Source organism: Mus caroli, chromosome 3 (assembly GCF_900094665.2).
Source record: "Mus caroli chromosome 3, CAROLI_EIJ_v1.1, whole genome shotgun sequence".
Taxonomy (NCBI): Eukaryota; Metazoa; Chordata; class Mammalia; order Rodentia; family Muridae; genus Mus; species Mus caroli.
In genome coordinates, this window is record NC_034572.1 from 117,956,782 (window position 1) to 117,982,545 (window position 25,764).

The window sequence follows — 25,764 nt, forward strand, 5'->3', positions numbered from 1 at the left end:
AAGGAAAAGTATTTTATATCTAGGCCTTTAGATAACAGACATGCCAGATGCTTAGATTATAAAAATGGTCAGACTGTAATGTTATGCAAGTAGATCTGACACCACTGTTCAGCTGAAGGAATAATCTAGAAGAGGAATGTGTGTCACACCTGCTGAGCACATTACACTCACACAGCAAGTAAATGTGGATTGTTTCTGAAACCAACAGAAGAAACTAGAATTTATTCTCCTGTTCTGCTTTCGATGATTTACCAAAACAACTGTGGGTTTATTTTTTTAAAGTAATATTTATTAGTTTCCTCAGCCCTAGTGATGGTTTTTCTAATGATCCACCACCCAGGAAATTAATTAAATAAGAATGTTTCAATATTCAAAGACTCAGGATGGCCACGGGGTGGATAGAGAAGATATGATGCTTAGTAGAATTGGAGCAGATTGTCATCCTTACAAATAATCAAAGAGTTTCCAAAGAGATGGCCTGTGACTGGAGTGGGTCTGTCCAAAAGCATGTAGGCATGAAACACACTGGAGTCCCACAGAAACATCCAGTTTAAGAAAGAGTGTAATCATCTGTATTCTTTGAATCTGAGGAATAATCAAAATTATTATTTTCATGATGATTTTACAGTGTACTACTACAATGCTTAATTAAATGAGCTGCATATATCTAAGTTTAAAAATTAGCAGTGATGTCATGTTTTCAAGGATGAAGTTTGTAATATGTCACCAAATACCCATATTTACTTATTCTTTTGGTGTGTCTGGGATTTACATATTTAATAAACCTAGGGCATATTCAATATATTAGATAGGATCCTGACTATGGAATCTAATATTAGGTTAGTCATTCAAAACTCTAATTGAGTGTATTTCGTTTGGAATAGACTTGGAACAATAATAAAGGACTTCAGGGAAATTTTTCAAGAAAGGAGATATAGATCAAGGTGGTTTAATGGAAAAAAACAAATAATCACACACAAGCTCGCATGTGTGTGCGTGCATGTGCATAAACACACACACACATTTAAATGGAAAAGGATAAGAGGGCAGAATAAAGGAGTTAATATGGGAAAGAATAAGTAATAATAAAATTACTTTTAAAAATAACACATTTGAAACATATTACTATAGAAGCTTCCAAAAATAATCATTCATCTGTCAAAAAATTGAGGTTAAATAGTTACAGTTTAATTTTCTAAGGAACTCCTACTAGACAACAGAACTTAACAAATAAAAATCTTAGTGCTTAATGGGTTACCTCTTAAAGAGTTGTTGGACTGTGAGTTCCCATAAACCCCTCAGCAATAGGTCAATGCATTGATCCTGGCTTCCCATGCAGGATTTGATGTTTAGGATCCAATGCTGGAGATGTCATATGCTTGACTCAGAAATCGAGAAATCAATCTCATAGTCTCCTGGAAGCTTTATTCCTAATGTCTGTCCTTAACAAAGCTGGGCTATGACATGCATACTTTCAGAGGAGAAAATAGTCAGACTTATACAGCTATAATCTTGTAAACTATAATAAAGTGTGTTCTAGAAAGATATTACAAGTTCAGGCAGCAGTAGCAAAACTGACATGGGCCTTACCAATATCTTTGCAAAATGCATTTAATGTCCAGCTGACTAAGTGAAACCCATACCACATCACTCTTGGTACATGCATCAGAGGCCATAAGTGAAAAAGCAAGCACTATTAATCTGCTAAGTGCACACAATATCAAACCAACCAGTAATTATGGTTAGCCATACTCATAGATCATCACATCACTCAACCCTTGTCAGAGGTGCTTTGTTTGCAGTAGACAGTGATTAACATAGAGACCTACCAGAGGTCATTGTGCAAAGAGTCAGTCTTTGGAGTACTAGTCGTAAATGTCAACTACTTTTCTATGTACAATACAGAACTTAGCACATGTAAACTCTGAATAGTTGGCACATGTGCCATGACCTTACAAGGTGAAATTACCAGGTAGAATCTCTTCAAGGAGGATGGAGTTAATGAAGGAGTTGCTTGCCTAATTGAAGAGCTATTGGCAATTGTTAGCTACTGCAAATGTGAGATTCAATTATATTTAATGATGTGGGTATTTACCCATGGACCATTCTCCAGGATATGGCTCCAAACCCAACAGCATATGGGCAATAAAGTTAGATTTGACATGTTTGTGTTTTAAAGGAAAAAAAGAGTACATAAGTTTGGTTGGTTTTTAAACAGGTGTGGATTTTGGAATAGTTAGGAGTGTGGCATTTGTTATGATAAAATACATTGGGTAAAAATTTCAAAGAGTTCATTTAAAAAGTTACCTACATCTAACTATTCATTTAAAATTACTAATGGTTATACAAGGTATAAAGTGCATTCCATTCCTTAATGTCACATAATTTTGTCATCTTGATCGCTTCTAAAAGTGAATTTATAAATTAATTGTTTTAGCTCAATGTATTTGTCAGCTATAGGAGTTTTCTGGTGGAGTCCTTATGAGTCTTGTTCCTATAGAACCATGTCCTTATTTGTGTCCCTTTTACCTTCTTTAGTTACCTTAGTGCTCTAGCTAAGACTTCAAGCACTATATTGAACAGAGCCCTTTCTTGCTGGCCTCAACGCTTCTCCTAACATACCTCTATCCTGCTGAATTAAAATTAATAAAACAGAAGTTTTCAAAAGTTGAAATTTTAGTTGGTTCTTTGGTTTCTTCACTCATGATGATTGCATCTAGTTCGGTCCACTTACCAGAAAATTTCATAGTTTTGTTTTCCTTGACAGTCGAGTAGCAGATGACAGTGAGCAGAATGCATTGTGCACATGTATGAAATTTTCAAAGGATAAATTAGTAAACATAAAAATGATCTGAGATGCAGTTTTATTATTAAGGGTACTATTTATATAACTCACCTAAAGCACTCACATATCTTAACACCTCTTTTGAGGTCCCAAAGACTTAAGGTTTTTACCTGCTCAGACCTTTACAGTTTGCATTTATATAATGTACTATATTTTCTTAGAATCTTGTAATGTTAGACCTTCATATCCTAAAGAGTAATATGAGCTGGGAGTTGCATAGTGGAGGTGGGGTTGTTGTGCTAACATACATTTCAGATTTGGGTTAGGTTATATAGAAAGGTCTTACTTGCCTGATGGGGTGGGACCCAGGTAAGCTTGGAGAAAGGATAAAAGAGATTTGGTATTAAACTGCCATATGGTAGTTAGTGATGTGCTGTGTTGATTCAGGTATTATAGGCTAGTTGGGCATAACTACCACTTTGATAAAAGTGATAGAATGATGGGTTTGCCATCCAGGAGGCTGGAGAAGGGTGGAGGAGTGGGGATTAGGGGATTGGAATGTAGGCAGAGGGTGTTTAAGATCTTTAAATGTAGTAGTAGTTTATGATGCTTAGCAAAGGAAAAAGAGTTGACATCCCATATAGCAAGACAGACTATATAAGTGGACAGAAGGCCAGAGGAGTTTGAGGAATTTGGAGAATGAGAGTGTGTTCAAATGGAGGCTGTGATGTTTTGAAAGAAAACACCCTCCATAGTCTCATAAGGAACAACACTATTAGGAGGTGTGGCCCAGTTGGAGGAGGTATGACCTTCATTGGGTTCATTTCCTGCAGAACCTACAATTCTTCTCCAGCACCATATCTGCCTCCACTCTGCCATATTTCCTGCCATGATGATAATAGAATAACCCTCTGAAACTGCAAGCCAGCTCCAATTAAATATTTTCCTTTATAAGAGTTGAATGCTAGGAAGGTGAGTAGTTTGGGGGAAACACCATCATAGAATCAGAGGGGAGGGGTGGGATAGGGATTTTTCTGAGGGGAAACTGAGAAGGGGGAATAACATTTGAAATTTAAATAAATAAAATAACCAATAAAAATTAAAAAATAAAAAGATGCCATGGCTAGGGTATCTCTTCACAGCAATGAAACCCTAACACAGGGCCTGAGAATAGGAAGAGGAGGGATGTCAGGGTGTCTTGGGAGCTGATGTTGGGGTAGAAGTCAAAATCCATGCTGACTTTGGAAAGAATATCTCTTCTTAGTAATGTAATGAGTAGAAAAGGAAAAGCCTTTGAAGGAGCAAGTTAAGGGAGAGATCTGTGGTGATCTGGAAGACTGGCCATGTATGCTGACTATGGAGAGGTGAGCAAGACTCCAGAATTCTCTCAGGGCAGAAAAAGTGTCCCTGGTATTTAGGAGGAATGTGAGGAGGTGACCTGACACAGGAAGCAAAATTCTAGGCTCCTAGAGAGTCATCAGTATGGATTTAATCAAGTCAGGAAAGATCAGAGATCTGAGAAGGATAAATTATAGTGGGAGGTATAATCCAAATGGCCTATGTATCACTTAAAATGACAGAGACTTTCCCATGACCTATATGGTTGTCCTAGGCTCCTGTGGAGTCTGTGGTCAGATAGTGGTGGTAGGTCACAAGCTGTCATATAGGACAACATTTAATCTTCAGTTGCCACACAGATCATCTTTGTCCTTTGGCTATCAGACCTAGGTCTGATTTTTCCTATAAAGGAACTCATCAAACCGTACTTTGACTGGGCAGAGTGGGACATTCAATCCACATGTGTACACAGTTTGAGCAGAACCCTTGCAACAGGCAACGCATGAGGCTGTCCTGCCCCTGAGATAGTCTTACCACAGTTAAGATGGAGTTGTGATGCTCCATCTGTCTTCTTTGGCCACCTTAGGGTTTATGCTAGGAGTGGACATTTGTCTCTATAAAAGTTTACCCTTTTTAAATACCATATTCAGCAGATCTCTAAAGGGCTTAAGAACCATCTATTTAGGAAGTATACATGATTTTATGCATAACCTTAAAAACACATACAAGAGGCTAAATGAAGTTGGGATTAAATGAATTATGTAACAGTTTATAAGTTAGTGGTTAGATGATTTTTAAGAGTTAACAGTGGAGATGAGAGTTTGAGAAATAGAGAAGAGAGCAAGGTATAAGGGATTTGGGGATCATTTATGTACATAGGAGCAGTCATTGAGAGCTGCTACAGGCCAAGTATGACTCTCCCCAGTTGGACTGAGCAGAGTGGGTTGGCTAGGGGTTTATTGGCCAGGATCAAAAGAGGGAAATCAGGAGGAGAATATAGTCAGAGGCAGGGACATCTGGGAGAGTCCAAGAGACTGTGGACCTGAGCTGGGCATGAACATGAACATGGGGATGGGGAGAGTCTGCAGAAGGGACTAGAGGAAGATGGCTGACAAGGAGGGAGAGCCAGGTCATAGGGTGGCTGTTCTTCCATGGTATCAAATGGGGGAGTAAAGCTTAGTTTTAGGGAGGAAGGAAGCAGAAGCAGCTGCTTCCATGCAAGCTTTGTGAGCTGTCTGAGCAGTGAGTTCCAGGGGTGTGTTCTGGCAGCAAGCTCCTGGAGCACAGTAGGCAGGAATGCCATGGCAGCTCCTAGAGTTGTGAGGCCACAGCAGTGGTAGTGGAGGTTTTGATGGCCAATAGGACAAAGTATGAGGCAGGAAACAAAGTATAAGGGAGGGCTTAGAACTGAAGTGAAAAGAAAAACAAACATGGCTGAAATACAGGGATTTCTGGAAAGGGAAGATGCTATGCACACTCCAGTGAAGTCTGCTTGGCAAGCCTAGAGGCCTGGAAGCACTCATGAGGCAGGGAGTTTCAAGGAAACTCAACCTCCTGGAACCAGGCATTCTCATAACCTGTATACTCATACCCTATCCTGGCGTTAGTCTGGTGTATGGAACCATGTGCTCTCTTTTAGTACTATTTTATTATAGGTGCCTTTAAAGATTGAATTCTGACATAGCTAAGCCTTCACCAGTGTTCCAACGTCCTAAGAAAATCCTTGAAGCCTACAAACTTGGAATTAAGTAGGAATTCAGTAAGAAGGTTATCTATTCAGTAACATTCAAATTTTATTACAAATAATGGAGCCAGAATAACTCAGGGCTGGTCTACAGAGTGTTTACTTGGGAAAATAGCCAGTCTTACCCAGACAAGGGAATTCACAATGGCCTAGTGAATAGGTGAGTTTACCATGCAAGAGTTAGGGAATCCTCCTGAGACAGGTTTCTTCACTAGGCCCAAAGAAACAGCATAATCAGGCATTTACTAAGAACCCCTGGTGGTGGGCTTAACAATAGACTAGTATTACACCTGGCTCCCTTCTTAGTGGCAGCAGCCTGGTCCCTGCCTTCATTTGATGTATGCATTCCTTTTGTATTGTGTCACTGTTACTCAGCAGATGTATCTCGCCTGGTTTCTTGTCACTCTTCTGTATAAAAAGTTTGATGCTCGACTTGAAAAATTACATTCAGATTCTACACAATCTCTTGTGTTGCTTTTGTTTGTCACTCATTCGCAGACTCCTTGTCCACCTGCAAATAGAGACCTGTTCTATGCAGACAGGGACCAAAAAGGGTCTGAGGCAGGAAGGCAGAAAAGGAATGGAGTATCTTCCATGTCTCCTTGCCCACAACAATTGTAAATGTTGTCTTACTTTAGTTTATTTACTTTTTTATAATTTAGGGAGTATAAGGGCCATTTTTGAGTCAGGTGTGATTTTGGGTCTTTAGAATACAACCCAGAGGGATATTAGTCAAGATGAAGGGAGCAAATAGCTTTGCTAATGATGGCTGAGAGACAAGGTGCAGAGCCAAGGGCATTCCTCAGGGTCTAGAGTAGACAATAGGGAGTTACCCGGGAGTGAAGGATTGTCACACAAGCTCTTTCACCAAGAGGGAGACGTAATAGTTTGGGGAGAAATACAGGGATCTTCGAGAGGATTTTTGGAGAGTTAAGGACAGACACTGAATTCCAGAAGAATAGTCTATAATGTGAAAGGGAAACCACCAACCAGGCCGAACTAAGAGGAATGGGCCTGCCAGCCATCTGAGGGAGCCCACGGGGAGGAATGGGCCTGCCAGCCATCTGAGGGAGCCCACGGGGAGGAATGGGCCTGCCAGCCATCTGAGGGAGCCCACGGGGAGGAACGGGCCTGCCAGCCATCTGAGGGAGCCCACGGCGAGGAATGGGCCTGCCAGCCGTCTGAGGGAGCCCACGGGGAGGAATGGGCCTGCCAGCCGTCTGAGGGAGCCCACGGGGAGGAATGGGCCTGCCANGAATGGGCCTGCCAGCCGTCTGAGGGAGCCCACGGGGAGGAATGGGCCTGCCAGCCGTCTGAGGGAGCCCACGGGGAGGAATGGGCCTGCCAGCCATCTGAGGGAGCCCACGGGGAGGAATGGGCCTGCCAGCCGTCTGAGGGAGCCCACGGGGGCTGCTGAAGGCCAAGGTTGGGTGTGTTCTTCCCATTTTCACAACGCAGATTGGGACACCAGATGCTCAAGGGTCATCAACCAATGTTCTACAGAATGTTTAGGATGGTTACTAAAGGAGAAGTCACCAATTAGCCTCTGGTGAATGACGGGAGAAGGCACTGGGTGTTCTGGAAAGGCCAAAACTGAGCCAGGGGTCCTGTCACAGTCTGAGACATGGCACCAAATTTGGAGGTCCCAGAGTTGGTACAAAACACAACCAGACAGCAAATTTTCAACATAAGGAATGTATTATTTATCCTGGAGGGAACAAGTTGGAGATCTTCATCTGGATTGGGCAAAGACAGCAGCAGGTATCTCTGTAGTTGTGGTTTTAAAGGAAATAAAGGAAAAGTCTAAGTTAGGATAAGTTGATGAGTCTTTATGTCTGTCTTTCTGTTTATCTGTTTATACCTCCCTCTATGCCTTTCTGTCTCTGTGTGTCTGTGGGTCCATCACTCCCGTGTGTGTGTGTGTCTTAGTGCTAAGGATTCTTTCTATAGATGTAGTACATCCCAAGCAAATGACCTTTACTAAAACATCACCTGACAATGATGTCAAATTACTACCTGTGGCCTAAGAATAAAAATATCACAGAAACCAAAAGCAGAGGTGATATCTTGTGTAAAAATAACCAGTAAGTAATTCGTTTTAGACATATGATCAGAATGTGGTTAGAGGAGTTTCTCATGCCAAACACAGGGATTAGCAGCTGCAGAATCCTTCACCAAGTAGGTGACTAAGGTTAGATCCCAGAACATATTTGGACAGAAAAATCAAAATCAATCCAAATTGTCCTCTTATATCCACAGAGACCTTGGCACAGACACATGTACACACACACACACACACACACACACACACACATACACACACACACAAATGGTAGTTATATAAAAAAGATATCCTTATGCTTAAGAGGATAAAGAGCCATGGTCATGCAGTTGACCTGTGTACATTGCACAGAGAGTCAAAGAGTAAGAAAGAGCAGAAGACAAAATAAAAGTGGAAAATGTCATCAAATAGGTAAATATATGAAGATGGTATATGATATTTTCACTGTCTGATACTCCATGTAAATCTATAATTATACTTGAATAAACAAAATAATCTTAACAGAAAATATTTTCTTTGGAAATTAAATTCTAGAACAGTTTATAATCATTCACTATGAACTATTTATTTTAAGTGTAGGAACTGTAGCTAACTCAGTTTATTCTTCATTTCACATAGTACATTACACATATATGTATGCATGACACACACATATACATTTTTAACACAGTAGTGTATAAAATCTCTCTTCCTCTTCTCCTGCTTCCTCTTCTTTTGCCTCTCTCCCCTATCCTACCTCTCTTCATTCCCCCATATTATATATCTGCCGGAGGTAGCCCTCTTTGGTCTTACATGTACATGCGCTGGCGCAGCTTCGGCTGATCTCCATGAGTATTGGTAGTGCAGGACTCATACCCTAACCCCTCTTCTTGGCATTAGTAATGGATCTGCGCAAAAGCAACAAAAATGCACAGCATAATAAAGGGAGGTAAGTAGTAATTCATTGTCAAGTGAATCATTGCTAATATTATCATCTGTTATCTGGTGAGTGAAAATGTATAAACTCAGTTAGCAAATGTGGATTGAGAAGTGTTCAAAGATGAGTCATCAAAAAGATATGGTTTGGAAGATAGTGCATTGCAATGAGACAGGAGCTGGGCGTGGTGTTGCATGCCTTTAACCCCAGCACTTGGGAGGCAGAGGCAGAGACAGGCGGATTTCTGAGTTCAAGGCCAGCCTGCTCTACAGAGTGAGTTCCAGTACAGCCAGGACTATACAAAGAAACCCTGTCTTGAAAACTAAAAACAAAGAACAACAACAAAAGAGAAGCAAATCCCAATGCCATAAGTTTGCCACTCATGCAAAGAGTCAAAAACCCTCTTAATTCCTAGCGTGGAAAGCATCAGATGTTGTGAGTGTGTGTGACAGAGTAACCTCTACTGAAAGGAATTTAATTTATGTCTGGGGAGAACTGTTTACTCTAATATGTAGATTGAAGAGGAAGAAATAATGATCTTGGCAACCAGAACTGCCTCAAACAATAAACAAATTACACATTTTAACTAGAGAGCAGATAGCAGCAAGCAGGGAATACCTAGTATAGTCACACAGGGCAAACATCTGACAGTTTTATTAAGGAAGGGGGCACTGTTCTGGGGTCACTGGTTTGCAGAGACTGCCATTTCTTTGTCACTAAGGAATTAATATATAATAATTAGAAAATACCTTTGGAGGAAAAAATACCACCATTTTTTCTCTTCCTTGGTACTGTAAGTTAAAAAAAAATTGAGAAAAAAATTAGAATGTGGGAAATTTTTATGCTAAGACTTTTAAGATAGTCTCTCATAAAAATATTATAAGCCATTTTTTACCAATGAGGTACAGGTGTATTGTATTCTTTACAAGATTGGGCCTTTTATTTGACCGATTCCTTAACTGGTAACCTAACAGGATAAAACGTTCACTGCTGTGGAGGCCATTTGGGAATTTAGAAGCCTGAGTATAACTATGAAACAGGAGCTGTGTGATCATGGCTGAGCCAAACAACTGCATTAAGCTTTAATTTCATATGTATAAATGTGTAATGAAGGCTTACAGTGTCCAAACAGCTTGAGGTTGGGCTTATCTAGCATGTTGTCATTATTTGCATTAAATCTCATGTAAACCAATTGACATTTGGAGAGAACACCATTAGCCCTTACAGGAGACCAATAAAAAAAATCACTGGGCAGTGGTGGCACATGCCTGTAATTCTAGCACTTGGGAGGCAGAGGCAGGTGGATTTCTGAGTTCGAGGCCAGCCTGCTCTACAGAGTGAGTTCAACAGGACAGCCAGGGCTACACAGCGAAATCCTGTCTCAAACAAACAAACAAAAAACAAACAAACAAACAACAAACAAAAGGAAAAGAAAAAAAGAAAAAACAAAGAATCATGACTTATTTTCTTATATAAATTATAGAATTGTAATATGTGGCATTTGTTCCTACAAAACCACTCTTTCATTTGTGTGAGTCTCATCAAGTCTTTTGTTGCTAACACCTAGTAAGCCCTCTGTTTTCTCATTTACTTTAGAACTATAGTGGAAAGGACTAACAATCCACCATCATTTCTGAAATATAATTAAATGACATGCAGCGTGAATGTTCCCAGCAATGTCATTGGTCACATTCACAGTTCCTGGGAGCACCAGCACTATTTTGTTTAAGAGTACTTTTTTAATTCAAACAGCAAACCCTAGTCTCCTTCACCATCCATCTTATTATCCTTGTTCACACCCTGAGCAATTTTTATTTTCTTTCTATTCGTTGTTTCAATATTTGTGATGTTTCCACCTTTTTGAAAATTATGGCTCATGCTTCTAACAGCATTCGTGCACAGATATTTTATATCCATTTTGTGTGGTTCTACACCCAGGATTGGGGTCTCAGAGTCACATGGAAGTCCTGTGTAACTTCCCGTGGGATCATGGACAGCTTCTTGCCCAAGGATTGGCACATTTTATGTTTCTACCATTAACAACTCCCATGCTTCCTGCTTATATTCTGTTTGCAACCATCTACATCAAAAGTGTTGACAATTACTATGGCCTCATGTGTCCTGCATGTGGACCTGGGTAGCACATCTAGTAACATGGAAAAAAGCAACATAGTAGAAACCTCAAAGGCATTTGGTAATGTGCAGAGTTGAAAATCCCTAGGACATAATTAACTGAATGCCAACTATATTCTAAAACTGTAGAAATAATTTCAAACTTTACCTCCATCATAAAAAAGTTTCATGGAAATGGTCTCAAGAAACATTTCATATATCCATAACTAAAAATACTTCCTTCTAGAGGCACTTGGTCCTGTGAAGGCTCTATGCCCCAGTGTAGGGTAATGCCAGGGCCAGGATGCAGGAATGGGTGGGTTGGTGAGCAGGGGAAGGGTGGGTATAGCGGGTTTTCGGAGGGGAAACCAGAAAAAGGAATAACGTTTGAAATGTAAATAAAGGAAATATCTAGTAATAAATACTACCTCCTATATGCAGCCAGTAACAAATGGTAATAATGGATTATCTCCAATGAGTTAACCAATAGAGTTTTTGAAAGTCAATATTAGGAGAATGGCATAAACATGAATTTCTTTCTAAAATATTGTGGAAATGGATGCCATATGTCGTTTGCAGAGTCAAAGAATATATAAAGTTCCCTAAACACAAAGGTTTCTTTGCTAGCTGATTCAGCTCTGTGGTAATACTGGGGGTTTGGGTGGAGAAATGAGGAGAGGAGAATGCTATGCGTACATGTAGAACTCTTTATGTAAATAACAAATATAAAAGCAGGTGTGTGCTTGAAACATGGAGCTGAGTATCGCTATCTAGTTAGTTTGCATCCAAAAGATCCACTCAGGAGGTTCACGATGCCCAGCCAGAACCCCTTTCATCATGCCACCTAAGAATGCATGTTGTTACAGAGACAAAGTTTGGAGCTGAGACAAAAGGAAAGACCATCTGGAGACTGTCATATCCAGGGATCCATCCCATAATTAGCCTCCAAACGATGACACCATTGCATACACTAACAAGCGTTTGCTAAAAGGACCTGATATAGCTGTCTCTTGTGAGACTAGGCCGGGACCTAGCAAACACAGAAGTGGATGCTCACAGTCAGCTATTGGATGGATCACAGGGCCCCCAATGGAGGAGCTAGAGAAAGTATCCAAGGAGCTAAAGAGATCTGCAACCCTGTAGGTGCAACAACATTATGAACTAACCAGTACCCCGGAGTTCTTGACTCTAGCTGCATATGTATCAAAAGATGGCCTAGTCGGCCATCACTGGAAAGAGAGGCCCATTGGACATGCAAACTTTATATGCCCCAGTACAGGGGAACACCAGGGCCAAAAAGTGGGAATGGGTGGGTAGGGGAGTTGGGGGGAGGGTATGGGGGACTTTTGGGATTGTAATGTAATTGGCAATGTAATTGAGGAAAATACATAATTATATATAAATCCAAGTGCACAGCAAAGCCCAGCTCTATGCTGTCCAATGACACCAAAGCCAATAAGCTGCTGCACAGACATTCAAGAATCTGAGCACTTCTTTACTTAACTCAATGCTATTCTTTAGAAAATCCATTTGGGGATAAAAAGAAATTTGCAAAACCAAGCTAGAGTCCCTAACATCACTGGAAAAGAAAGATTAAACTCATGTAGCTTTAGAGCTCAGATAATAGCAGACCATTATGAGGTAAGGACCATGGTGCAGAGAGTAAATCCCTGCAGCCCACAACCTTTACAGGACAACCTCCACCTTCCACATCACATGCCTTCTACAACGGTGTTCAAACCCCACTGGTAAAAATAAAGGGACCTCTTCCAGTCTGCCCACTGTCGATCCGTTTATACACATGAAGATACAGAAGACAGTGTGGCAGAAGGTACAGGAGAAACACTCAGCTCAACAGCCTATGACAATCATGTTACAATAGATTCTTTTTTTTTTAAACTTCTAATAAATCTGTTTTTTCCCTTGTGTTTTAGAGAGTATGAAGCTAACCCCCAGCCTGCAGCTCGTTAATGCGGGTCTAAGCTTTAGGTCTTACCGGAATGTGGCCACCAATTTTTCCATGGGCCAGAAAAGAATGATGGATTTGCAGGCAATTCTGTTGTCTCCCCCTAGGAGGTCTGCAGAGTCAGAAATCCAGAGGTATCTCAATGGGATGATATCTTTTATCTTAAACTTCTTTCTATGACTGGGAAGGGAATCGAACAGCTCTGTTAGTTTGCTTTTCTGTGTAGGTGGAACTCCTTCCTCTTCTGAGCAGAGTAGGACACACCCATCTCTATTATCCAGACACAACCCATCCCATGGTAGACAGATCTCAACAAAGCTTGCAGCAAGGTAATTTTGTATCATATCCAAACTAAATACACTTTTTCCATTACCACGGAAAGCCAAATATTGTCTGGTATTTTATGACTTGAAAGGGCTTACTATTACTGTACCATGTAATTTTTACATGTGAAGTTTTTAGACTCCACCTGTGTGAGACTAGAAATCCCATTTCAACAATTCTCCCCATTATTTACTGAAGGTCTAACATGCCTTCCTTCCTTAAAAACCAAACCAGGAAAGTTATATAAATGGATAAGAGAGCTGTCCCATCCCAAAACACTTAAGAGCAGCAGCCACATGCTAAGAAATATTTCATATAGTCTAAGGTCATCATTTCCTGCATCCCTCAAATAATTGCATCAACCAATCTGTTCTAGACCCACTTTGCAGTTGAGGCAACTCTGAACAGTTAGTGAGTGAGAGTCTGGACCATAACTGAGGCAGCGAAACAGCCAACCACAGCTCAGAATAGCTGGGGCTCTATGGTTCTCACCCACTTCCCGTAGTTTCTGCTGGCATGACTTGTGTGAAGTAATTCTCCCATCTTTCTCTACTTGTTTCTCTTTCTTTGCCAGAGCTGTTACCTTTTATACTGGATTTAGTCTTCATTTTTAGAGCAAAGGTAGAAATTACATTAATTTATTACCAGTGAAGTGACATATTATCTTTATGTCCATGCAATGATCATTTATATTCAAATACATGTATCAAGAGGATCCCTGGCAGCCACATATAGCAATATTTAATTATGAGGAAAAATGATTTTTATATAAGAAATGAGTTCCTGAAACTGGCCATCTCCTTCAATCACCCAGAAATGTGATACAATTATTGGCATGTGCCAACATGCCTGGTTCTTTTACTCTATTCTTGATTGTATTCTCCACAGGAGTGGACAGCAAGAACAGACCTTTAACTAATTCTTACTTAATAAGTGGGGACAAATAGTTTGTCAAAAAAAGGGGACAAAACTTTATATTTTTGAACAGTTAAGGACTGGTGAAATAATAGCCTTTCCTAATGAGAAAATTATTAATAAGTACATACATATTCTTAGACACAACCAAAACATCAGTGAACAAGAAGAAATGGTACTTCTTCCTCCTCCATCCTCTTCTGAGTGCCACAGAGCCTTGGAAGAGCAAGTTTCTAGGTCTGTCATCCAACAATGTCCCTTTTTCACCAAGAGTTTCCATGTCGGGAGATAGGTCTTCCCTGGTACAGGTCAAATACTAACAGAACAGATAATCAGTGAACAATTTATGGGATACATTTTACATGCTAAATTTAAAGGTTGACATGTAATTAAAACATAGTCTGAATTGTTAAGGCCAGTGTCAACTAGTGTGTGTGTGTGTGTGTGTGTGTGTGTGTTGAAAAGAGAGGAATAGAAATAAAATAAAATTAGATCAATGGATCAAAATACCATAATAAAACTCATTATGGAGATGACCTTTCTGTTTATACAGCTTGGCTTTAAATGTATAAACCCTGATGATGATGATGCAGTAGATTTTGGAGTCTGAAAACTGTATGTGTTTACTGATCGATTAACCTTTAAATTGACAAAAATAGCAAAATCTACTAAATTCTACATAAATACTGCCTTTTAATTAACTGGCCTAAGACAGTGGCTGTAAGACATTGACAGGATGATTGTGAAAGAGTTATAATTTGGTTTCAGGATTTATGATAACACAGATAAATTAGCATTACTAGAAGTTCAATTCTATCTTAGGTAAAACAACACCAAGCTTTTGGACATAGTTCTTAAGAAAACCAAGTAACATTGGAAACATCAAAAAGTTACTGGAAACAAAATAAATCTTAGTGTATTTCTTGAAATATGATCATTTTCCAAAAAGAGGTAAAACTACTAGATGGAACAGAACATAAAACCTCTCTCATAACTCAGATGCCTCCCTAGATATTTTTCTGACATGTACCCCTGAGCATGTCCCCCACTGTAACTGTATAAAGATTGCTTTCTTGAGTTGACAGCATTGAACATTATTAAAAGGGGTTACATTTCATGAGGCCAGTGGTGATGTTAAGAATTAATTCACGTGCTCTGAAGTAAACAAATTAAAACCCTTTTTAAAACCACCAGTTTCTCTTGATGTAGAAAATGGGTAGAAAATGAAGAATACCTGCATGGTGGGGAGGTCCTGGACTGGATGGCTTTTCAAAGGACTTGAAACGATTTCTTCCTTGGCACTAAACACCAAAGATGGCCTCTGTGGTTGGCAGCCTAACTGCTGAAGTGTGAGAGTTCTGCAGTAGTCAGGGTGACAGACCAAGGTGACATCATGGTTCTAAGCTTCATGTTGTAACTGACAAAGTGTCACTTTTATTTCATTTCTGTTCAATGTTAGCTTGGTTGAATCATGGCTGAGAAAATATGAGATTCATAATAGTTGTAAGGAGTAACAGCAAATCTCCAAATGTTTATAGCGATTCAGATCAATAGTAAACCTTATCCCCAAACTCCAGTGTGCTCTCAGAACCTGGTACAGATCGTAGTGTGTGAATCACTGCTGTGATGGCTGGAAAGGTGAGGTGTTTGATTAAATGATTTGACATCTAATAAGAGCAGTTTTGATACTGTCACATCAGACTCACATCTATACTGTCGTCATAGAATGAGAGTTTCTGAGAGAGCATCGGATGAGATGAGAAGCCAGGCTGAGTAGGAGGCACTAGTCTTTATCTTGGAAAAATAACCTCCATGTAAAGTTTGTCATTCGATCCAGAAAAACAACCTTATTCCATTCAGAGGCTCACACTCTCAAGTGTCATCATCCTTTAATATTGCCATATGGGACCTAAACTTTATCACATGAGCCCATGGGACAAAAACATATCTGATTATAGGCCTGGGATTTGAATACTTATACAAATAAAGTTATGATGCTCCCACTACTAAGAAAAAGCTCTATTTTGTACAGTCATAACAACTGACAATGTTGACCACCCTTTTAATGGTCATCACATATTAGTTCTCCATTTCTCTAGCACCTTTTCAAGAACACAGTATATCAGTAACAAGGTCATACTAGACCTTTTCATAAGTTTTCTCAACATAATTGGATGTTCACTCCGGAATTTATATTACTATTCCTCGAAGTTAGTTTTTGTTTAAAATTTCACTACTGAAATTATTGTGGTGGTCCCCAGTTTGGTGATACTGTAAATCTAGTTACTAGAATCATTCTTATAGAGCTTTTCCCACTTTTTAAATGCCATGGGTGTTTATTTTGTAACATTTACCTCCACTGAGGATGATTGCCAGAGTGCACACAATAATGGCTTTTCCCTTTATATATTAATATTTCATATTTTATATACTGCTTTGTTCAACAGAACTGAGAATGTGAGAGAAAAAATATCTTAAGTGAAAATGTACAGAGAACGGAGTTCTCAGGGTCAGACAAGATTTGGTGCCCATTGCCTCTCCCTTGTCTCTCAGCTGCCCTCTGGCCCCTTTTCAGGTCTCTAGATGGATTAGAAACTACATAAAGACACCACACTGTGCTAGCACTGGCTGGCCCAGTGGTCAACCTACCTGATCACAGCCTTCTTTTGCTTGGATATATACTCTTTGAAGAGGCTTAGTGGTTTGCTTCTATGCAAGTATCTGTCCTTTAGATGCCTAATGGCTTGTCTGGCACAAAGGTACCCTGGCCTCTTTTGAGCAAGCTCAAGAAGCAGCTATGATAGAAGCTTATGGAAACCTATCTCTTGGACCAAGAGAGATGAAAATGTCCTGGCCCAGAGCCTCTTTAAAGCCAGCACCAAGTCATAATCTTGGTACTTGAAGCAGCTGCCACCTGCATCTGACCATCCTTTTCTCTACTCATGCAGCTCCACCTTGGTCTGGTGGACAGCACAGAGCTTCAGTGCAAGACGCTACAGAGTGCTTGGCCACACACTGTTCCATCCTGGCATGCTGGATGAAGTGCAGGTTCCAGTTCACACAGTATCGGGTCCCAGAGACACTGCAGCACCAATAGCCTCTCATGGTGTCTTAGTTAGTATTTTATGTCTGTGAACAGACACCATGACCAAGACAAGTCTTATAAAGGACAGCATTTAATTGGTGCTGGCTAACATGTTTAGAGGTTCAGTCCATAATCATCAAGGTGGGAATATGGCAGCATCCAGGCAGGCATGGTATAGACAGAGTTGAGAGTTCTACATCTTCATCTGAACGCTGCTAGTGGAAGACTCAGTTCCAGGCAGCTAGGTTGAGAGTATTTAAGCCCATTCCCATAGTGACATACCTACTCCACCAAGGACACTTCTCTTAATAGTGCCACTCTCTGAGCAGAGCATATACAAACCATCACACATGGTGTGACTGTACATTTATCACTGGAAAAGGCAAAGAAGGCTTGGCTCTGGAGCCCTCTAGCATGTCCAGCATCCTCCTCATCTCACCATTCACCCCTCCATCCTGAAAAGACACCTCAAGCATCCATCCTCCTAAAGCAGTGTGTCTCAACCTTCTTACAGCTGTGACTCTGTAACGCAGCTCCTTCTGTTGCAGTGGCCTCAAACCATAAAATTATTTTCATTGCTACTTCATAACTGTAATTTTGATACTTTTATGAATTGTAATGTAAAAATATCTGTCTTTCCCATGGTTTTAGACAACCCCTGTGAAAGGGTCAGTCTACCTCCAGGTTAAGAACTGCTGTACCAGGGTCCCAAAGTTAGTGCTTTACGTGAAGATCCCATTCCCGATTCTCAGACTTCTTGAGAGTTGAGGTCCATCCCTAAGAGCAAGCACACCTTCACTCTAATTGTGGTGCGTGCCCTCATGACTGGTTTTCTTCTCAGCCTACTATACGGCACAGAGCAAGACTGAAATTTGCCCTAAGACTGAGACAGGTTCCTTCCATCTTATCAAATACTTATTTAAATGTGTATTATTTTCTGCCCTTTAGACTCTACAGGTCTTCCAACTCTCATCAGTGTTCCCTTGGAATCAATAGCCCCGTGTTAAATTGCTAGCCTGTGAAGTCTCCTATGGGCTTAATCTTTTACTACTCTCACTTATAATCAAATGTGCATTTAATGTTTCATAGACATCTCTGTTTCTGATGAAGCTTATCATTCATGTTTCCAAAGAGTAAAATAAATGTCATGTCAAGATCATTCCTTGTATCGTATTTGTCCTTCCCTTTTTACCTTTCCTGACATCTTAGGTGTTCACACTTGACTCAGTTTGAAGTCTAGATTTTTTTTTTACCCACACCTCTTTCAACCCCCTTACCAATGGTCCATGATTGCCTTTCTTCTCGTTGTGATGATCTCTACACCTTTGGATGTGGAACTTCAACAGAGCTCCAGGGAGTGGACTTGGATATCAACCCTCACTAGACACTTTGCCAAATAATAAAATCCAACCTCTACTACCTGAGATGATTGTAAAGTTCCATCTCTCTTCCGAGTCAGCATACAGCAGGATTGCAGAAAGTTGTTTACTGTGATATAACAAAGGCAATAACGAAATGAGTCTATTACGCCACTACCAGATTTTTGGCTTGTACTTTCCTCTCCCTATACAGCCTCAGCTTTAGAAAGTCCAGGATCTTGCATTTTTCTCTAACAGTTTATACTCAGAATTGTGAAATTTAATGAATGTTGAGCATGTAATTTCTTTCATGAGTGATAAGGTTGCATTTATTTCCAAATAGTGAAGCTGAGTTATTATATACAAATATCTCATAATGGTATTGAATTGTAATATTTAATAAATGTATTGCAATATAAAGTAAGTTTTAGAATATAGATTAGGAACAATTTTTGAAATCTTAACTTGGTCTTTTAAAATATGGGAGCAGTGACTAGAAACAATACACCTCATAGACACTCATAGAGTGAAGAGAAAAATGAGCTGTCTGAGCTTAAGTCAAACACGGCAGACAAAAAAGCTAACTATGTGGGTGTTACGGGTTGACCACTTCAATGTGTGAAGTATTTATGGATGGCAATTGCCCTTTTATAATGATGTTTATATGAGATGATGACACTCAGTAAAAAGGGAGATTTTCTATACGAATCCAGCCTATCATGTACCTGTGTCCTTGCCACGTCAGTATCAAAAGAACACCCCCACAACAAAGACAAGCACACACAACTGCATTAAAAAATAAATAAAAACCACTTCAAACATGACAGCAGATACACAAATTCCTGCACAAAAATACAAACATGAATAGCCTGGAAAATATGCCCCTTTTAGAGGCAAGCAAGCCTTTTACTCTAGGTTCTGACAAAAGTAATTTAACTGAAGCACAAGACAAGCCAGGATGAAGATGCTCAAGGATCTTAAAGAGAATATAAATAAATGCCTGAAGGAGGAGGGCGATAACACAAACAGTTGAATGAAACAGTGAAAACATTTCAAGACATGACAGTAGAATTTAACAAAGAAATAGAGCAACTAAAGAAAACACAACCCAAAATAAATCTGCAAAGGAAAACTTAGGACATAAAACTAAACCTCCCACCAACAGAGTTCCACCACCATACAGTAATAATTTGTGACCTTGATACTCCCCTATTCTCAATGAAGAGTTCCTTTAAACAAAAACTAAACAGAGTTCAATAGTGTCATAAATTAAATGGGCCAAAGAGACATATAAAATATGAAACACAAACATTCAAGAATATGCTTACTTCCCAGCAGATTATGGAACTCTTCCCAGAATGCCCACATATAAGGACAATTTACAAGTCTCAACATGTATAGTCAATTAAAGAAGCACCCTGAATTCTAACAGACCTACATAGAGTAAGGCTAGATACCAACAACAAGAGAAAAGCAGGGACTATACAAACTCACAGAAACTGAACATCTCACTACTGAATAAAAACTGCGTCAAGACAGAAATCAAAAAAAAGAAACATTTTTTAAGAATTTAATAAACACAGACCATACCCAAACCTGGAACATACAGAAGGCAGTTCCAAAAGACCAAGTTCCTAAGTCCCCACATCAAAAAACCCTGTAGACATTTCATTTTAGTGATTTAATGAAATTCCCGGAGTCTCTAGAACAACAGGAAGAAATAATACCCAAAGAGAGTTAAGGTGAAGAATAGTCAAATGTGGGCTGAAATCCATGAAATAGAGGTGTGACGCCCTCTGCTGGACGATGTGGACACATGCCCTCACATGTGGTCATAATTACGTTCACATCACATACACAAATACACATGGTTTGAAATAAATTAAGTATTTTAAAAGTTGCTCATCAATGGAAGCATAATATAAATTTTCCCAGTCCTTCCCTTTGCCTTGATTTGTATTTCTTACCCTCTGCCTTCACTCGCACCGGGAGAATGGTTAGAGCCTCCAAAATGGACTCTGGACCTCTTTCCTATTCAGTCTGTCTAACTTCCTTTACTTGTGAGATGAATGATTTCCTCCATCATCTGCTTGACAAGTTAGCCAGACTTGTCATCCCAATGCCCTCTTGGAGATCCTCATATATCCTGCATGACATCATTGGCTGTCTCCTATGAAGCTCACTCGCTTAGGCTAAGCACAGTTATTATTGAAATCCACTCACATTAAGAATACAGTCTGTCCAATTTGTTAAGTCCCAGTTTATTTTAGTGGGACTAAAATCAATGTGAACCCAGGGGAAAATATAGAATAAAACCGTTAATTGATTGATAGATTCATTGATTAGTGTATGAATGAGTTTGGGAGCAGAGATGAATTAAGAAACGGGTTGGTTTAAGAGTTTGTGATAATAAGAAACAGAAGTAAAAGTATAAGGTGACAATATTGATAATAACTGATACGTTTTAAGATACAACACAAATTTAGTTACCAAAGATAAAGTCACCAACTTTATATATAAATAAATAGAAAACTGTTTAAAAGAACAAAAGCCTATGTAACTTATGACACCTCCCTGGGTGTGATTGGTAAATCATATTTCAAGAGCATTACAAACATTTCTAAAACAATACTCAGAAAAAAAATCATTGACCTAAAAGCACATAAAATTAAATGAAAATTAAGAAATCAAGGAAAACATATAAAATTTCCCTTATTTTGCTGAGAATAAGCACGCTACCAGAGTCACACAGGAATCCAAGGCAAAATAAGAACTCAGTAAAAAATGTTACTTGTATACATATTTCCGCTGCAGGCTAGAATTCTCCAGAATTCTCGTAAAATAAAGATTCCTCACTGGAGACTGAGGAAAGGAATGTAGATGAGGTGGTGGTGTCTCTTTGGATCCAATAACTCAAAGGATTTTGCATATTCATCTATATGTGTAGCTATAAAATCAGAGAATACCTGTTTTAAGGCTGCCATCTTCTGGATGATGCATAAAATTACAACGCAGTTCACATCTTGGTAATCTCTTCACAAAACCACTGTGACAATTATTTTCTACTTGATCTAAGCTTCAGGCTCCTGAAAATATAATTAAATATTTAACATACCCGTGAGGAAGAAATAGTAAAAGGAAAGCTAATTGTGTGATTAAGCATAATAAAAACTACTAAGTAATTAGATTAAGTGTCATTGTATGCAAATTTGCACTTTGTATTCATGAAGAATGTTTCTCTTTTTTTTTCTTTTTTTCTAATAAAAAAAAATTGTACTTACTTAGAAGCATTCAGAATGTCAACGAAACAACTGCAATTTTTTTTTGTAATTACAGAGTAGTATTCAGTTAACAGAACAACAATTATCTTCGTATAAGCTGCATCAGAGACAACTGAAGATGAAAAAAATAAAACCCAAAAATAAAACCAAAAGAAAAAAACAAACTACTGTCCCCGTATATAACTAATTTGTGCTGTGCACCAACAAGAACCTGCTTTAAAATTCTATGCCAATTTACACCCCCCTGACTGTACTGGGCAAGGTTTGTGGCTATTGAAAATACCACCACGATGGGGCTGTCTAAAGACACATTCAGTAGTGTGTTAACTATAAAAAAAAGACACTGTACAGTTTAAAAACAAATCTTACACAGCCTTACATTTCAATTTTTTTTTCTTTAAAAGGAGTGAGTTGTGTACAGGGGGGTTAAATGCTTTGTAGACAAGAAAAAAAAACTGCGCTAGAACCAACTTATTCATCATCACCATCTTCTTCATTTTCATCTTCCTCTTTTTCCTCTTCCTCCTCCTCTTTATCCTCCTCCTCATCTTCCTCTTCCTTCTTTTTCTTGCTCATTTCAGCCTTGACCACCCTCGTTTTCACTGCATCAGGTTTTTCTTTAGTTCTGTAGGCAGCAATATCCTTCTCGTATTTCTTTTTCAGCTTGGCAGCCTTCTTCTCATAGGGCTGCTTGTCATCCGCTGCAGTGTTGTTCCACATCTCTCCTAGTTTCTTTGCAACATCACCAATGATAAGCCAGGATGCTTGCCTTTGATTTGGGGGTGGTACTCATAACAGAACAAGAAGAAGGCTGAAGGAGGCCTCTTGGGTGCACTGGGGTCCTTGAACTTCCTTTTGGTCTCCCCTTTGTGAGGAATATAGGTTTTCATTTCTCTTTCATAACAAGCCTTGTCAGCCTTTGCCATATCTCCCAGTTTCCTCTTTTCTTTAGCAGACACGGTCTTCTGCCTCTCTGAGCACTTCTTGGAGAACGATGAGAAGTTGAGTGAAGCATCCAGGTTTTCTTCTTCTGCTCCTCCTAGCAGGCAGATTTGCACAAAGAATGCATATGAGGACATTTTGCCTCTCAGTTTCTTAAGATCCTTTGCACATGTTTAGTTGATTTTCCTCCATAAGGCAGAGTCACCCAGTGCCCGTCCGGCTCTCGCTTGCCCCGGTGCTGTCTCTATGGAGCTCAATGTATTGCAATGGCTGTGAGAGGGGGAGCCAGAATGTTTCTTTTATAAAAAATAATGACTCCTCACTGATAAGTGGATATTAGCCCAGAAACTTGGTATACCAGAGATATAAGATACAATTTGCAAAGCACATGAAACTGAAGAAGAACGAAGACCAAAGTGTGGACACTTTGCCCCTTCTTAGAATTGGAAACAATCACACATGGAAGGAGTTACAGAGACAAAGTTTGGAGCTGAGACAAAAGGATGGACCATCTAGAGACTGCCGTATCCAGGGATCCATCCCATAATTAGCCTCCAAATGATGACACCATTGCATACACTAGCAAGCGTTTGCTGAAAGCACCCTGATATAGCTGTCTCTTGTGAGACTAGGCCGGGGCCTAGCAAACACAGAAGTGGATGCTCACAGTCAGCTATTGGATGGATCACAGGGCCCCCAATGGAGGAGCTAGAGAAAGTATCCAAGGAGCTAAAGAGATCTGCAACCCTGTAGGTGCAACAACATTATGAACTAACCAGTACCCCGGAGCTCTTGACTCTAGCTGCATATGTATCAAAAGATGGCCTAGTCGGCGGCCATCACTGGAAAGAGAGGCCCATTGGACAGGCAAACTTTATATGCCCCAGTACAGGGGAACGCCAGGGCCAAAATGTGGGAATGGGTGGGTAAGGAAGTGGGGGGATAGCATTGGAAATGTAATTGAGGAAAATACGTAATAAAAAAATATTTATAAAAAAAAAAGAAAAGAATGACACATGGTAACACTGATTATATCTTATGTATTTGCTCCTCGATATATAAATTTGGGACTTTGCACAAATTTTCACATTAAAATTTGGGCTTTGGTAATATGAAATTATCTAAAATTTATTTTGTTATAAAATCTACAACTAATTGAATGTATAATTATTTATTTATTGAGTTGACGTATAGACATTTATAACATCTATTCTCGGCCCTAATGACATACATATAGCTAGACTTTGTGTCCTATTTTTATTTGGAATTGAACTACGAGAGGAACTTTAAAACCAATCCAAACCAAAACCAAAACCAAAAAGCAAAAACACCAGCAACAACATTAACTTTTCAAGATCAGATCTTGCTATAACATTTTTTTTAATGTCCTGATTGCAGATGTTGTTTGAAGATCCAGTCTGGATCCTTGTTGCTCTCAGAATCCCTACTGTTATTCCCTCAAACCTTCTACCCACTATTATCCTATCACAGTGTTACAATAATTTTTTTAGTATTATTCTCTTTGAATGAACTTAGTTTGCATTTCTACAAAAAGCACTCAACGAAGTATTTCAGAAGAGAAACTCAAAAAATATGTGTAATCAAGTATAGTTACAAACATGCCATAAAATGAGTACATGCTACAGTTTGTAGTATGACTGAAAGCAGAATCACCAGTTTGATTTTTTTAATATGCATTATAATGCCAACCACGCCAGAGCCAATATTATTTTAGGTGCTGCCAAGAGGAAATTGTCCTGAAAACCACAATGCAGTGTTGCTAAGATCACATGGGATTAAAGGTAGTGGTGGCATCTGTGTCATTATTTTCTATAAAAGAAACATTTTGGCTCCCGCTCTCATAGCCATTGCAGTACATTGTGCTCCATAGAGACAGCTCCGGGGCAAACGAGAGCTGGACAGGCACTGGGCGAGTCTGTGCCTCGAGGAGGAAAATCAAGTAAACATGAACAAAGGATCTTAAGAAACTGAGAGACACGATGTCCTCATATGCATTCTTTGTGCAAACCTGCCTGCCAGAAGGAGCACAAGAAGAAGCACCGGGATACTTCAGTCAACTTTTCAGAGTTCTCCAGTGGCACCACCACTACCTTTTTCTGAGTTCGAGGCCAGCCTGGTCTACAGAGTGAGTTCCAGGACAGGCAGGGCTGTACTGTGGCTTATATAATGTTCTATTGTCTTTCAATGTAACATTTGAATTACTCAGCAGCAGAGATTGTAAATCATGTCATTATTTAGAAGAAGCCAAAGAAATGCTATTCATTTCTTCTCATTTTTATTTATTTCTTGAGAATTTCTTGCCGTGTGTTTTCATGATCTCCACTTCACCCGAAATTTCTCACAGATACATACATGTCCTCTTTTCTATAAACCAATCAAGTACAGTATGTGCTAGTAATATATGCTCTTGCATGTATGCCCTTCACTTGTGAGTGCTTACCTCCTTTAAAAAACAAACAAACAAATAAACAAACAAAAAACTAGTGCTCCACCTCCCAGTTGCTATCAACTACCAACAGCTCCACCCAGGTGTACTTTCTCGCTTACATCATTCATCAGCTGACACTTAGATTAGCCTTCCTTCTCTATTCTGGCCTCACTAATGAATTCTCCACTGCGGTGAACTGATACATGCAATGCCATGATGTGCCCAGAAAAAAGTTTTCTTGTGGACAACCAGCTGCTTCAATCTGCTACAATCACTGAAACTTGGGAGGGGGAAGTTTAATATGGCTGGCCCATGCCCAGCTGAGCATCCTACAGTCTCCTTGATCCATTGTGAAGTCTTACAATTAACATCTACTCAAAAGGGAAACTTTTATAATGAGGCTGGAGTGGTGAACTGATATATGCATGCAATAGCAAGTTGTCAGGAATTGGTTCAATAGTATGCCCATTTGCTAAAATCACAATTG

At 39.5% G+C, this 25,764-nt stretch overlaps 1 protein-coding gene across 2 annotated transcripts; it reads right to left on the bottom strand.

Moving 5' to 3' along the window:
- Positions 1 to 278: 278 nt before the first annotated feature.
- LOC110291740 (rho GTPase-activating protein 20-like) lies at positions 279 to 15,507 on the bottom strand. Of its 2 annotated transcripts, XM_021159009.2 has the most exons (6): positions 15,397 to 15,507; positions 14,294 to 14,478; positions 12,954 to 13,103; positions 9,595 to 9,636; positions 8,722 to 8,816; positions 7,547 to 7,634 (listed from the first exon to the last, which is right to left on the bottom strand). In XM_021159009.2, exons 1-5 carry the CDS (start codon positions 15,400 to 15,402, stop codon positions 8,786 to 8,788), a joined length of 414 nt encoding a protein of 137 aa, XP_021014668.1. In that variant the 5' UTR covers positions 15,403 to 15,507; the 3' UTR covers positions 7,547 to 7,634; positions 8,722 to 8,785. The 2 variants fall into 2 exon arrangements, with proteins under 2 accessions (XP_021014669.1, XP_021014668.1); XM_021159010.1 differs by lacking the exons at positions 7,547 to 7,634; positions 8,722 to 8,816; positions 9,595 to 9,636 and adding an exon at positions 279 to 585.
- Between the last annotated feature and the right edge of the window lie 10,257 nt (positions 15,508 to 25,764).

Coding starts and splice junctions, on each gene's coding strand:
- LOC110291740 (XM_021159009.2), bottom strand. Junction 9,637..12,953: donor AAATTGGTGGCCACATTCCG/GTAAGACCTAAA, acceptor TTTAACTTACAG/TACCAAGGAAGAGAAAAAAT. Junction 8,817..9,594: donor TGGTATTTTTTCCTCCAAAG/GTATTTTCTAAT, acceptor GCTTTTGCGCAG/ATCCATTACTAATGCCAAGA.